The 14,668-nt window shown below is 46.5% G+C and overlaps 2 protein-coding genes across 3 annotated transcripts; one reads left to right on the top strand and one right to left on the bottom strand.

Annotated features, from left to right (window-relative positions):
• Positions 1-2,226: 2,226 nt before the first annotated feature.
• LOC149915791 (uncharacterized) lies at positions 2,227-9,301 on the bottom strand. The gene is made up of 3 exons (XM_090151790.1): positions 9,211-9,301; positions 6,866-8,229; positions 2,227-6,556 (listed from the first exon to the last, which is right to left on the bottom strand). Exons 1-2 carry the CDS (start codon positions 9,299-9,301, stop codon positions 7,454-7,456), a joined length of 867 nt encoding a protein of 288 aa, XP_090007916.1. The 3' UTR covers positions 2,227-6,556; positions 6,866-7,453.
• LITAF (lipopolysaccharide induced TNF factor) lies at positions 7,647-13,604 on the top strand. Of its 2 annotated transcripts, none has more exons than XM_031606559.2 (5): positions 7,647-7,786; positions 10,055-10,185; positions 11,451-11,633; positions 12,006-12,165; positions 12,510-13,604. In XM_031606559.2, exons 3-5 carry the CDS (start codon positions 11,456-11,458, stop codon positions 12,616-12,618), a joined length of 447 nt encoding a protein of 148 aa, XP_031462419.1. In that variant the 5' UTR covers positions 7,647-7,786; positions 10,055-10,185; positions 11,451-11,455; the 3' UTR covers positions 12,619-13,604. The 2 variants fall into 2 exon arrangements, with proteins under 2 accessions (XP_031462419.1, XP_031462420.1); XM_031606560.2 differs by lacking the exon at positions 7,647-7,786 and adding an exon at positions 8,027-8,165.
• The last annotated feature ends 1,064 nt before the right edge of the window (positions 13,605-14,668 follow it).

The raw sequence follows: 14,668 nt of genomic DNA, 5'->3' as shown, positions 1-14,668 counted from the left end.
AGGTGCCCGAGCCATGGGAGCCAGGAGAGCCAATTGGGCTCTGCAGTCTGAAAGAATGAGCTTTGCTGAGAAATGCGTTGCTCGCCAAGCAGACCTTAAAATACTTAGTGAAAATAAACAGGCAAACAACAAAACCCCAAACCATTTTTAAATGTAAGTATGGAGGAGTGAAAGGTTTCGTTTTCTCCATTCAGTTAAAGAAGAACTTTAAGCCTTTGGTGTGTCACTTCAGCCTTTCAAAGGCCATGATAATAAAGCATTTTTATTCCTTTCCCTGTCCTCATCCACTGCTCAAAATATCCCAGCCAGCTGAACGCACTCACATTTTCGGCTTCACAGAACGTGGTGAAAAAGAGGTTGGTCTGCAGAAGGCGCCCAGAAGTGCCTGGCGCTGCTCTGTGCAGGCAGCAGAGCTTTGGCACCAGTGGGCACTGGGCAGTGGAGTTGCTGTGGAGTGCAGTTGCTCTGTTTCTGTTGTGCTACAAACTTTGTGGTCTTTTACAACAAAGTTTGAGAGACGTCTTTGATAAACTGCTGTGTTGTTTCCTTTCTGCAGACAATAGCATCAGCTCTGCTCTGTTTTCCAGTCAGTGCGTACAGGAGCAAAGCCTCTGTTTGTCACTTGCCATTTGTGGCATGGCTGAAGGTAACTGAGCTCTTTAAACAACTTGGCAATTTGTTTCTGATGGCCATAGAAGAGCTGCGCAGCTTATTGAAGCTTGGTTTTTGAGGTCTAACTTCTCCAGGTGCAAAAGGAAAATTAAAAATGAGGTTGGCTCTATTATCTCTATAGGTAAGGCACTGTGGTGTGGGTTTTCAGGTCTATAGGTTTTATACACTTCTCCACTCACAAAATGTAAAAGTATTTATGTAATGTAAAAGCTTTAATTGAAGTGAGATCTCTGTTCTTAAGTGGTGCACGCAGACCTGCTCTCATGTTCTCTCCGAGAGGTCACAGGTGGGATGTGGGGCTGTGGCGGTGCTCCTGGTGCCCACACTGCCCAGCGGGGCCGGGGTTGTGCCCAGGATGTGCACAGCTTTGTTTGGAGCACCTCTGCAGGGCTGTGAGGTCGGTCGGAGGCTGTTCTGAGGCACAGCTCCACGCACAGCTTGCAGCAAGGAGCAGCTCTGCTTCCAGACCTGGCAGCCTGTGGTCCGGGGGAAGCCGTGCTCAGCCCCCATTGCTCCCAGCACTGAGAAACGCTGGTGCACTTTGGTGTCAGTTTGTCTCTTTGTAGGAAGAGCGCACGCACCCGTACTCATGTGGTGCTCACACAGTGCTGCCAGTGCCTGACTGCCCGCACAGCATTCGCTGCTTCCCTCAGCCTCTGCCCTCCTCCACAAAAGCTTCAGTTTATCAGCACTGATACCATGTTATGCAGCACCTGCATGCAACCAGTGCTGTGCCAGCCGTCTCCTGCTGGGGAGGAAAGCATCCATCACTTGTTCCTTTTATCTGCTGGCATGAGGAGAAAAATGGGAAGGCAGCAACCAAAATTATTCACTGTTTGCCTTTAGATAAAATCCTTCTGCTCCTTTTGTCCTTTGAAATGTTCCAGATTGGGCAAAGCAATTTTCTGAGCAAACTGACTGCAATAATTTAAATTGAATGGTAATTGCTTTTTCTTTCCTTCCCAAATGTCCTTACTCCCCATGCAAAGAGAAGCTTTCTGTCACTGGTGGACCTGGACCAAAATCTGATTTTTGGAATTAAGTAGTAAATAATTTGTTCAGAAATTCATGTGCAAGACAGAAGTAAATAGGCTGTACTAACAAAGCTGTCAAAACCTGAGCAGTTCTGATGGTTTCAGGGAGTTGGTTGTGTACACTTCCATGTTTGTGATGATCTCCCACAGAAGAGTGAATTGGAAAAACGAAGTGGAAGATTATTTCACTGCTGACTCAGCAGCCAAAGCCCCAGTGCAGGTTTTGTGCAAGTGCAATAAATGTCCCAAGGCTTCGTAAGGAGGACAGGGAGAGGTTTGGCCGTGTGAGCAAAGCTCGGGGGGCTCTGGATCATTTCTGCCTGTTGTACATTTCTGAGGACAGTGTAAGGAATTCTCCAGAACCAAACACACCTTTATCAGAAGAGAAACGTGTTTGGTCTCCATCACACAACTGTTGTGTACAGAGAAAACTCCGGACTGCAGACACAAAATGGAACTTTGAGAAATGATTCCCAGTTTAGTGATGTTTTGCACAAAACAATGTTTATTTTTATGGATTTCTGTACAATCAAAACTTCTGCAATCTTGCAATAGCTCCAAGCTGTTTCTCCTGTTTCCCAACCGTGATCTCCGCCTTCAGTCAGCAGCACTTACCTGGGAATCCTGTGGTGGCACTCAAGTGATTCCGGTGCTGTGCAGATTGCTGCAACTGCTCTGACATTTGCTTCCCCTAAGTGCTCTGCAAGTAAATGGGGCTCTTGGTTTTGCACGGCTGCTGGAAGGGCACCTGATGTCACAGCAGCCTGTGACCCAGAGCTGCAGCTGAGCGTCGCACAGCGTTTAAAAAACAACAATTTGAGCAGTGCAGTGAATGAGGGAGCACAAAGCAGGGTCAGACTGAGAACTGAGTGTGCAGTTACCAAGGGCATTCTGGACACGGGGAAACAGAAATTAGAAACTGTCAGCAGCTAATTGCCAATACAATTAACATTAAATGGAAACAATTCCATTGAAGTGAAGATCTGATCAGCAGCTGACCTGCACGGTGCAGATTTTCCAGCAGGAATTACACTACCAGCGCTTACAGCTGTTAGGGAAGGAGGAGGATGGCAGCTTGTTGCACATCTCTCATTTCAGGGCTTCCTGGGTGGGTTCAGCCGCAGGTACGGCCGCCTCCGCTCTCTCCACTGCGCTGCAGGAGGCGCTGCCACCTCATTAAATTCTGTGTGTGAAAACAGGGATGGGAGTCATCATTCATTTGTGACTTGGGGAGGTGTTGTTCCTCAGCTCTTCTTCCTTTTATACAGTTGAGGGAGTTGTGCTCAGATAAGAGATTTTGCCCCAGGAGCGGCAGCCTGCAGTGTCTCAGGTATGGGAAGGAAAGGAGCAAGAGGACTTAAGTTCATTTTTAGTGTCATGCTGTAATTGCTGGTAGCTGTTGTACGTTTCTATTTAGGCAATAAAGGAGCTAAAAGGCAGAACCCCCATCACTCTCTCTCCATCCTGACAGAGCTGTGAGAAAACTATCCCTCAGCTCACATGGGGAATTTGTATCATCTGGAAAGAATCTGTCTGTAAAAGTGTAATAATAGCAATAATAACAAGAAAGGAGCATAGATAATACTGAAGATTATCCTGTTGTGCAGCAAGGCCAGTAGGTGTGAGTAACTACAGAGAGCTCTTGCAGCTGGGGAGAAGAAATGCCATGCAACTGGAAAGGATGCAGGAATCTGCTTTAAGAGCAGTGCATGCAGGAAGGAAATAGGAAGGCAATTGGTGTACTTATCCACTAAAATATTGTCTGTCCTATTACATCTTTTCTGCTTATAAATGGCATTTCATGTCTTAAAAAGTAATTTTTGTATGTATGTGAAATGTAATTGCATAAATCACATCCTATTTATGGGATATAAAGCTGCAGAGGTGCTTAGAGATGGCTGGGGGTGTTCTGTCTTTAAGGAACAACTGATGTAACTTCCATCTCTGCATACAAGTGAGTTTTAAATTGATGTTTTTCCTTTCTTGCCACAAGTCGCACTAATAAATGCCGGGCTGTCCTTAATGTTTGCTCAAACCACAGTCCCATCAAATCAACAAAAGGACACCCGTGTTCTTTTCCTACCCTTCGCCTTGTCCTGCAGCTGCGAACTTGGCTTTCCATGGCGTTTGCTGAGGTCGGCTTTGGGGGCTCAGTGTGGAGCTCACCTCGTTTGGCTGCTGATGGCAGGGCGCAGCGGAGGAACTTCGGTGAAGGGTTTGAGCTGTGCGCGTGAGGCTGCGAGGCGCTTTGGGTGCAACGTACGCCATCGCATGGGCGGGGCGAGTACGTGTGAATCTTTGGGGCAAACACTTAAGGTGTGCGTGCACGACGAAATTGCTTGGCAGTGCAGTGTGTGAGATAGTGCGAGTTAGCGGCTGAATGCAAACAGCCCCTCTTCTGGGACACTGATTTTGTGACTGCAGTTTTAGGGTTTGCTTTGTGCCCCTATTTTTGAGGAAGCAGAAATCTGTTTGCTTGAACATGAGTTGCATGCTACCAGTTGTAGTATTATCACATGTAAAATTATTTGTTCTTCATAATTAACTTTAAATTATTGATTTTAAATTAATGATCTAGAATTGATGGAAGCAATTAATCAACATAAGCCAGGACATTAAAGTCCTCATATTGGCTTTGGGTGGATTTAGCAGTGCTATAATTACCCATTCCAGTCCCAAAGGATCACTTGCAGTCCCCAGCTAGCCGTGCTGCTTCTCTGTTCCCTGTAACAAACCCACGAATGTTCCAGCCCTTGCCAGGTATGGCACCCAGCACATCACCAACTCGCAGAGAAGGGAACAAATCTTTTCCCTTAGCAGTCATGCTAACCCAGCACGTACAGTGAGGAGGGTGCAAGCTTGGCAGAGAGGGAACACTTTTTAGGTAGTTCTCCCTTTTCACCCCCTTGGCTTCCAGCACCAGAGGAAGTGAAAAAGACACTGGAAGAAAATAGGAATTGAGAAATAAGATTTATGCAAGATAACGTGTCTGAGAGCTGACTTGAAGACGTCACTTCTCTTATCTGTCACGTGAGGGGGCTTCTGGCTTTGTTTCCCTACAGTTCCCATGCTGGTAGAATTGCAAGGCTCAGTCATTGAAGTATCTCTTCTCATGAAAGAGTTTTTGAAGCTGAGGGTGTATTTGTGGCTCTCCGTTCTTCTTCTCTTCTCCCTGGGCCGTGCATAGAACTTATCTGGGGGTATCTGAAGTTGTTAATGCCCTCATGGACACCGCAGAGCAGTGAGCACTGAAGGTACCCGGCTTCGTGGCAGCCCTCAAAACCCAGCTCTGAGTTTCCTGGAAAGAAAAAGGATGAGATGGGAAGAGATAATTTAGGTTTACTTAAACAGTTACGTCAATGGTTAGCAAGACAGAAGACTATTTACATTGGCATTACATATGAAATAATATTAAAAGGAACTTAGCTCACAGAGGAACTAAATGAGCTATGACTTTCATAGGAAAGATTTACAACTGGCAAAATCCAGTGCTTATCTCTATCAGTTTAATTAAAATTCAATCTCTGCACTGTGAAGCAGCCAACATTCCCCTGGGCAGAAGCTGCATTTCGATTAAGCACCATCTGATGTTATGAGTGTAAGTCCTTTGTCTCTTATCAGCACTGATCCCCCCTGGAAGTTCATGCTTGGAGCAGTGAATGATGGACGAAGGATTATTTTGGAGGTTTGGGTTGGTTTGGTTCATTACTTTGAACTTAAATCTTCCAACGTGTTCCCTGTCTTCAGCTCTGACTTCTAGATGGCACTGTTGCTTTGTTTTCTTTTTCCAGTCTTATCAAGCTTACCTGTTTCTATCTTAAAATACTTGTATTTTGAAAAGCAAACCTATGAGTGGCTTAAATGTTAGCTGTTGTGTGGGACAAGATATTGACTGACAATTGCAATTGCAAAATGACTGGCTGTATTCTTCTTGTATTAAATGTTCATATTGCATTGCACTGACAAATTAGTATATGCAAAATGACCACAAAAAAAAAAAAAAAAAAAAAATTGTGTGTGCAATCCTTTGATTTCCAGGCAGGAAAAAATAAGGTGACATTAAGACTTATTCTGCACATCAAATACGCTGACTTCTGATTCCCAGCTTCATGTGGTTACTTTGGTGGAAACTCACTGAAGCGAAGGCTGATAAATCTATCATCTATGCGTTCATTTTTGAGATTAAACTGACATCTGCTGGTGTCCCGTCATAAAATACCTGCAATTAACGTGACGACAAAGCACATACAGTACTATGTGTACATTAGAGACTCGTGATGCTGCTGTATGACGCAGTGGGGTGGAGAAAAGCATCAACAGCCAAATACAGAGCGTGGGGCTGCTGGGCACCTCCCTCTGCCAGAGAGGAGACTGAGGGGAGCTCCCATGGGATACTGCTTTTGAACCTACTTCCATTTTCTGAAATTGCTGTGTGGCCTTTCCTCTCTCTCTTTAACAAGGTGTATTTATCACCTTAGAGCTCAGCTCACAAAGCAAGGGAGCTCAGCAAGATTTTCCTTCATTTCTGGCCTGTTTCCTCCTGCATGGAGCTGGGAGTTGGACTCTGATCTTTGAGGGTCCCTTCCAACTCAGGATATTCTGTGGCTGCAACCAATAGTTGTATGCGAACAGTTGGTGAGGACAGCAGTGGGACAAAACAGAGTAATGATTCTGGGGTCCCCACAGAAGGGTAAAAGTTTTAGTGGGAGACAGGCTGTGAGGAGATGTAAGCAACATATGTGACACAGAGTAAGAAGGTGTTCGGGTGCAGCTTGTGCCTTCCTTCACCCCAGGAGATGCATTCAGTCCTGGCTTCTCTCTGCTACGGCTTCTCAGCTGCTCACACCCACCTGGCAAAGGAAATTTAGTTACAAAGAGCACAGTTATTCCAGTTTTAACACATCTGGGGATCACACATATCATGATGTGATCATATGATAAATATCACCATGTGATTTCTTAACAATGGTGGGAAGTCATTCATCTCTAAGTCACATTTACTTTTGAGTTCAAATACTAAGAAGTAAGACTGAATGTTGCTGAATCAAAGCAGAACTAAACCCTTCACACACTTCCTTCCCCTTCCCCTACTCTTCTCTCCCAGGATATTCACAGTGCCCTCACACTTCGGCATCTGATGCCAACCTGTGTACACATACCTGTAGGCAATTCTGTAGATTGCTCTGACTCTTGTCACTTGGATTGAGAGCACCTTTTGTCCTGTGTAATCTGAGTGCTGGCTCTGGGACGACTTGAATTGAAGCTTTGTGTGTGCTTCCTGGGGTGTGGGCCGAGAGAGGATTTACGCTCAAAAATAGGACTTCAATGGATTTTAGATACTTTCAGCTAAAAAGCTGAACAAAGTCCCTGCTGAGCCCTCTGGGGTTGGTGACTCCTTCCAGTCCAAAGCAGATTAAAGCTCTCAATGCTCAGCTGGTAAATTTGGCCACCTGGTTCACTTCAGCTGCAGCCGGGAAGCAGTGCTCGTTAAATCCCACACTGCGATCTGCCCGGTGATCGTTTTCTGCCTTATTTCAGTACGTATCTGTGAGCCATTCGGTCGGATGGAGAAAGGACCGATGTGCTGTGCTGCAAGTTTCCAGAGGCTGAATCCAATAAATTGCCTGTAAGAACCCTAGTTAAAATCACTGTGTCTGTTGGGAGGCTGCTTTGATAGTATTCTTTGTTTTGTTGCGTGCAGTGTTGGCTGGAGTAACCGAACCTGGTAACACAGGCATATCTTGGAGTTAAGGGGAGGCCCTTCTCCTCTCGGAAACGTGCGCTCTGCCTCCGCTGCTGGCAGGGAAGCGGACGATCGCTGTTTCAGTTCGGGTGCCCCCGAGGCAGAACGCTGCAGGAGCCGCGCGCCGCTGTGCTCGGCTCGGCTCCGCGGCAGCGGGCGGCACGCGGTGCTGCGCCCCGAGCACCGTCAGCAACGCTCCGTCCGCAGCGACTGCCGGGCCGGGGATGTCCCAGCGGCTGTGATTCGTCTGAGCAAACGGGGAGGGGAAAGGGACGGGACGAGCGCGACGGGACGGCGGTTCGGGAGAGCGGGGCTGACGCGGATCCGCTGTGGGGCGGTAAGGGCTGAGGACGCTGCCCGGAGCCTCGCTGCTCCGGGTCGGGTCGGCTTCGTCCCTTTTTCGGAGAGTTAAGACGACGGGCCCGGGCCGGAGCGCTGCGCGGAGCCCCCAGCGGAGCCGCCCCGTCCGGCTTCTCGGCTCCCGTCGGTCGTTCCGCACAACCGGGGCCGTCGGCGGTGACCCCGGGGCGGCGGGGGCCGAGGCCGAGCGCCTGCGGGGGGAGCGCGTGAGGCGGGGGCCGGGCTGCAGCGCGGAGATGTCCGGCCGCGGGGAGCCAACGCCGCGCTCACCTGCCGCGCCTCTGCCGAGAACGGGCTGCTCGGCGTTTCGTTCCGAAGAGCTCGTCTGAGAAATGCGCACCGCTTTTAGCTCGCAGGTGGGGGAGGTGGGAGCTGCGCTCCGGAGCCCGGGTACCGTGGCGATGTCCGAGCTGCCGCCGCCTTACGTTTAATGCCTGCCGTCTACCCCCGGCGCACCCGAACGCGGTCGCGCTGCGGGCTGCCGGGCTCAGCTGCTGCTCTCATTGCCGGGCTCTTGCGAGGGGAGAGGAGAAACAGAAAGCTTGAGATAGAGAAACAGGAAAGTTTCAGCTTGAGATAAGGGAAAGACGAGGTGCACTGACGTGGCCGGTCTGGGTTTGGAAACCTGTTCTTTGAGGAAGAAAACCAAGAGGCGCTGCTGCCCGGAGGCTGCACGAAGTGGGGGAAAATCTCATCACCAACTTAACGGCCTCACCGAATAACGTTCCTCAAGTGAAAAGTCCCGCAGACGCTGAGTGCCAAAGCAATACGAGAGGTTTTGTAGCCTGGATCACGAGGCGGGTCGTTACCTCCTCTTTCTCCTGATTGCAGGCTTCTTTCGGGGAGAGCCGGCAGTGCAGGACGCGCTGTGCTCTGGGGCGGCACTGAGAGCTGAAACCTTTCTTTGAGCTGCTCTGAGGGGACGGACGGCAGCAAAGCGCTGCGTGGGGCTGGGCTGCAGTTACTGCGGGAAGAGCCGCTCTTGTAATCCTGCAGCTCTTTCGTTCTTGTGTGTGTTCGCTTGTTTTATTAACGAACCGCCGCTTTGATAAATGTTAGAGGTACTGATACTCGGTTCTATTTTTGTACCCTTTGTTATAATAGTCGGTAGTTGCCTGTGCTCCAGAATTAAAACTTCTTTCCTTAAAAAACAAAAAAGGAGGAGAGGGAGATGAGAGCCACGGCCATCAGTGTGGGGCACTGTTTTCACACTGCTGCTTGGGCTTTTTGTTCAGGATTAACCTGGGGAAGGAAAGTGTCTGAATTAACAAAGTGCAAAATTATGCACAAACTGCTGCGTATCTCTGAGCTTTGCTAAATATACAACAGTTCTAGAAGCTTTTCATTCCCTGAAATGAAATGTGGCTTTAGTGCCATTATAGAAGTGTCAAAATGCTGTACTGCACTCTCCAACGGATGGGAGAATATCCTTCTGTTGATAGAATTCGTTGCTCTGTTGCTTCCTGGTCTCCAGCAAGCATAAGTACCTCATCTAGCGAGCCAGTTTAGCTCCAGCAGCAGTTTGTGAATGCTGTATCCTTACCAGATGTTTTCCTCTCTTTATGCCGACGTTGTTCTGCTTTGTTTGTGGAGCAGCAGAGCTCTGAAGTGAGGGATGAACAGAGAAGAGTGCTTTGTGTCCTGCAGGTGCTGTTCTGCCTCAGCGTGTGCTTGTAATGCAGGTGGTTTGAATTGGGAAAGTGTGAGCAGATTTAGGTGTCCGTTCTCTCAAGGAAGAATCAGGAGCAAAAAGAAAAATCTGGGGGAGGGAGCTGGTGCTTCTGCTGTTTGTTAATCCTTCTCTGGAGTCTGGTGACTCACCTGCCCAATGTTAGTGCAGCTGGGCACAGTGGGCCGATGGCCGCCCTGTTGTGTGCTTGGAATACAGGAGGTTTTATGAGAAGTAGAAAAATGAAGTGGGGTGGGTAACTGAAACCTCTGGTCTTTGTCCTGCTGCATGCGTTTCTGAAGGCTTGAAGGGGAAGGGTTGTGAGAGTCAGGGAGCAGAAGAAGAACTGCTCAGTTCTTCTCTGTGCTGGCAGGATTTGGATCTGAAACTCCCAGATGTATGTGGAAATTCTTGTGTACCCATGTGAAAGCCCTGGTCCTGCATTTAGTTTGTGCGCTGCTCATTCACTGTTTGCGTATCGTGTTTTATCTGTGGGTTGCATGTATGCAAACCAGTAGGCTAACTTTTGGGATCATTTATTTCCTTGCTATGTCTTATCCTTGTTTTTTCTTACAGTCCAGTACTTGCCACCAGTCTTTCCTTTTGAAGCATTTGGAAGCAGCAATTGAGAGTGGGCTTTAAGAAGACAGAACTTGGCTGTTTCTGCCTCTGCCATCAGCTCTTTTGTGCCTGTTTATTTCAGTCATGTAAGTTCAGATTATCTTTTAATTAGTGAATTAGTGCCATTTCATGCAATCACAAAATACCCTGAGTTGGAAGGAACCAACAGAGATGGCTGAGTCCGGTTCCTGCTTGGCTGAGTTCCCCTGATTTAAGCCAGCTTTAAGCCATTTCAACTATCTGTCCTCAGCTATTCATCATGTGACATATGTCCTTGCATAAGCAGTGGGGTACAGTTTGTGACCTTGTTAGAAATCCATCTCAGTCCCATGTTGGGTCCATTAGACTCGATCTTGGTTTGATCCAATGCTGGTTTGTGATTTTAACTTTTTCTCTCCCTTGCACTCAGGTGTTATACATTAGTTGATCTTTCCAGGCAGCTGTGTATCAGTGGCATTTTAGATAAGAGTATCTGAAATGTGTCACAATTAAGGGTAGAAGCTGCTCTGTACTTATTTGCAGTGAGCAGAATGCAGAAATGGTGAAAAGTCTATCAGTGCCTTTTTGAGGTTGCACAGGGGATGTAACACATTGATGACTCAGGCTGTGAGTCTTGCCTCAAATAAAATGCTGAACATACTTCCTGGAATGTCCCTCTGACGTCTGTTTTCTAATCTTTAGGTTAACACTTACTGGGAAAAGGCAATGGTTAGCATGCCTACATTCTGTAATAAAGTAATAATTGGTAAAGTTGTGTTCAGCATTGATCGAAACCTGGGTAAGCAGCAAAAATGATACACTTTCTACTTAACTGAGTTGTAAAAGATCTGAATTGAGTTGGACGTACTTAGCTGTTTGGGGTTTCTTTCCCCTTCAGTATAAGTACTTGTTTATTTCAAATTGCAGCAAAGATCAATGTTCTATTTTAATTATTTGCACTTCACCACAAACGAGGCTCATGTTAGTCAGCAAACACTGTGCAGTCCGTCACATTTCTTGCTTTTGGAGGAGACTGAGGACATCTGAAGTACAGTTCTGGAGAACTGGGAGAAACTGCCAGATAGCTTAGCATAGTAATAAGGATACATGAAGCCCTGGCTGTGGCATTTTTTGTAAGGGGGGGCTGGTGGTGGAAAGATGTATAAAAACTGTGAAAAGATAAAGAGAAGGAAAAAACAACAATAATATTGAGTTCAACTTTCATGTTTTGTCTTTCTGATGGCATTAAATACAGTTTGTGCTGTGAAACGTGCATTTTGATCTAGTTACTTCCTGCTGTTTGTCTGAAACAGGTTGCTGCTTTCTCTAAATAAATTCTTCTGTTATGACGTTCTTTTCTGTTATGTTCTAGATACAATGTCTGCTCCTAGTGGCTTTCCTGCCCCGTCTGCACCTCCTTCATATGAGGAGACAGTAGGAATCAATGTGAACTATCCTCATCCCTACCCTGTCCCAGAACCTGGCCTCAGACCAGGTGGGAAGGGAATGAACCCTCCCCAGAACACAGCACAGCCCATGCCAACAAGCAGCCCTGGTAAGCCTGAAGCTTGACTGCGCCACATTAAAGATGAGTCAGGTTGTTGTCAGAGGTGCTGTGCAGAAACTGAAGGATTGTGGCTGACAGGTGTTTCCTACCTAACCAGGACACAAGATCAGCCAGCTCTCACAATACACACAGAGCACAGCGGTATAAATTACGTAATTTGCCTTTCTGCAGTTTTTAATACAGACCTATTCTTAGACAACGTGTTCTGCATTAGGGAACACCATGGTGATTTCTTTGTCACTGTATTTCAGTGCTCTGAGACTCAAGTATTTCAGCACTGCAGCTGGTTGTAGTTCAGAGGAAGCTGGTTATCTTTTCTTCCTCATGTACCCACTGAATAAACAATGTTTCTTTGCTCAGTTACAGTTCAGACGGTGTATGTGCACCAGCCGGTGGTGGTGTTCTACGACCGCCCAGTTCAGATGAGTTGCCCTTCCTGTAGCCAGATGATCGTGACGCGTCTCTGCTACGAGCCAGGAGCGCTGACCTGGCTGTCATGTGGTGGCCTCTGCCTGCTGGGGTAGGTCCATTCATTTGCTCTTCACTTTTTTTCCTCTATGTGACCTTTTAGAGCCTCAAGCAGTAGCAAAGGCCTTGCAGTCTCAGCTTTGTTGCTTTCTCACTCTGACCCCTTGGTTTGAAGAGATGGCGTTGGCTGCAAGTCCTGCAGGGCCTTAAAGCAGGTTGATAACACCTCAGCTCTGTAGGCGTGTGCTCATCCTAAAGCTCTGTGGCACCAGTTTTGCGGATAGCTTTGGTAGGAAATTTTCAGGAAGTGTTTTTTGTCCTTGGCAGAGATGTGGTTTGGTCTTCTTGTGTATGTAACAAGTGGTAAAGCAGCATGGTGTTGTTTTTTCTTTGCAGGTGCATAGCTGGCTGTTGCTTAATTCCCTTTTGCATTGACGCTCTGAAAGATGTGGAACACTTCTGTCCAAATTGCAATGCCCACGTTGGTTCTTACAAGCGTCTGTAGGCAGTGTGTGAGCACTAAGAGTTGATCAGCACCTCTCGAAGCCCTTACTGAAGCTTCATAATTTTTTTTCTGTCATGTCACTGGAAACCAATAAAAATTAATGTTTGTTGCCAGATTGTTTGAATAAGAATTTGCTAAGAATTAATGATTCTGACTCAGGTCTTTCTAGGGCTCGATGGACTGCTCAGTCCTGCACCAGGTGGTGGCTGCTAATTGTTTGCCCCTTTCTGCCTTATGCAAAACAGGTTGGTGATGTTGGTGCAGTTAATCTTAACTCAGTTGTGTTGCACACTGTGTGCTTGATTTACAGTCTTGGCACAGACCACAAGGAGAATGTCTGCAGAGGACTGCATAGCCTCGTGCTTGATGTTGATGCTAGTGCAACAGCAAAGTTCACAAACTGGCATGTTTCTTGCCTCTCACGTAGGTGCCCCTCTGAAGAAGGAAGTAGTTTGGTCCCCACTGTTATCAGTTGGTTACTTTTTTATGAGCACTAAAATTAACTTCAGAACTTTCTGTGAAAGACAACCAAACTTAGAGGCTTCTTCCTTCTTGGAAGCTGCATTACCAAATGGACAACTCAGGTTATTGTGCATCACTGGTGATTGAATGTAGTACCTGAATTTCCTTGCTAATTTTCAGCCTACTTGTATCTTTTATTGCAGTAAAGTTGCCTACTCAGAAATTTTTAATAGATATTTCTTCATTTTTTTTCTTTTTTTTTTCTGCTGATTTATTAGACTAATTTTCCAAATAAAAGGTAACTTCTGTTCTCAGAAACCTAAGCTGTATGTGATGGTGAACACAAAAATTAAAGTGACACTTTGAAGGTTGAAGAATTTAAAAAAATGGTAGCCATGGTCTGAATATCCTCTGAGTTCATTTGGGTGACAGCTGTGTGGAGCCAGCAGGCAGCTGCTGGGACAAGGCTGTGATGCTACTGTGTTCATCTCTGGAAAGACTACAAATAAATATGGATTTAAAAATTTATTGCTTTTTCCTGATGCGCCTTCTACAAATGTTTGGTATATGGTAACTTTTCAGAAGTCCTTCAACGCTTCATTTCTGAATCTCTGGGTTGCAGCTTGCAGATGGCTTAAGAGCTTCCATGTGCGCCTGTTCACGCGTCTCTGCAGCTACAGCTGGCAAGGGGCTGATGGAGAGAAAGAGGTGCTGCTTCTGTAGCTTTCTGTTCTGGGTGTGCACGACTTGCTCACGTTTCCTGTCGGCTGTGCCTGCCCAGTGGTGGTCTGGGTGTTCTCTAAGGCTCTGGGTGCTGCTTTGAAGCTTCTCTGAATTCTCCCATTATGCTGTCAGTGATTCTCACATATGCAAATCGTGCATTACTGTAAAGCCATCTTTTCCCCTGGATTTCACAAAAAATGTACTGGTCAGATTACCACCAGAGTAAGACAGGAAGTAATGAAGCTGCCCCAAACGAAGTGCTGGGAAAATCTGAGGTGGGGGCACCATGATTTAGAAGAACCCTGAACAAAAAAAAAAAAAAAAAAAAAAAAAAAGGCTGTTTTTGGCTTTGTGCACGTAGTCAATTGCATTTCTTTAAGCACATGGGCAATTGCATCTCTTTAAATTGCTCTTATGGGCCGAGAAGGAGACATGCCATGTGCTGGTAGCTGCTCCGTGTCATTAAGCATTCTGCAAAAACTTCTGCTGCCTCCTCTGCACTTAAATTTCCTTGGACACAAAGCCTGGGTTTGTGTTTTTGTGCATGGGTTTATCCATGGAATGCACCAAGGTGACTTGCTTTAAGTTTATTTTAGAGAAATGAAAATGCTTTGTTTGATTGTGTTGAAGTCACTGGTAGTTTTTAAAACTGTTTGCATTTAAAATAAGGACGTATTTTCTTTTTAGTGCTTGTTAGTGGCAAATTATAACACTTTGGATGCTTCCAAACATATGAATGTCAAAATTGTGTCAAGAAATGTAGCTGTGGGTTATGTTTTTCAGTGTCTACCTTGAGCCAAGGCTCTGAGAAGCTGCAATCTCTGGCCTGCAGCGAAACTGCTCGCACACCGAGCCAGGTGTGAGA

The sequence above is a fragment of the Phasianus colchicus genome, chromosome 16, assembly GCF_987193195.1.
Source record: "Phasianus colchicus chromosome 16, bPhaCol1.hap1.1, whole genome shotgun sequence".
NCBI lineage: Eukaryota > Metazoa > Chordata > Aves > Galliformes > Phasianidae > Phasianus > Phasianus colchicus.
Note: the sequence above shows the minus strand (reverse complement) of the source record. Positions and strands in the feature narration are given on the sequence as shown.

Bases quoted from the DNA above. Each gene is read 5' to 3' on its own strand.
- LOC149915791 (XM_090151790.1), bottom strand. From the start codon at position 9,301: ATGAGGTACTTATGCTTGCTGGAGACCAGGAAGCAACAGAGCAACGAA. The intron at 8,230-9,210 runs GTACAGCATTTT...ATTAAACGTAAG, and splicing joins CCCATCCGTTGGAGAGTGCA to GCGGCGGCAGCTCGGACATC.
- LITAF (XM_031606559.2), top strand. From the start codon at position 11,456: ATGTCTGCTCCTAGTGGCTTTCCTGCCCCGTCTGCACCTCCTTCATAT. The intron at 11,634-12,005 runs GTAAGCCTGAAG...TTCTTTGCTCAG, and splicing joins CATGCCAACAAGCAGCCCTG to TTACAGTTCAGACGGTGTAT. The intron at 12,166-12,509 runs GTAGGTCCATTC...TTTTCTTTGCAG, and splicing joins GGTGGCCTCTGCCTGCTGGG to GTGCATAGCTGGCTGTTGCT.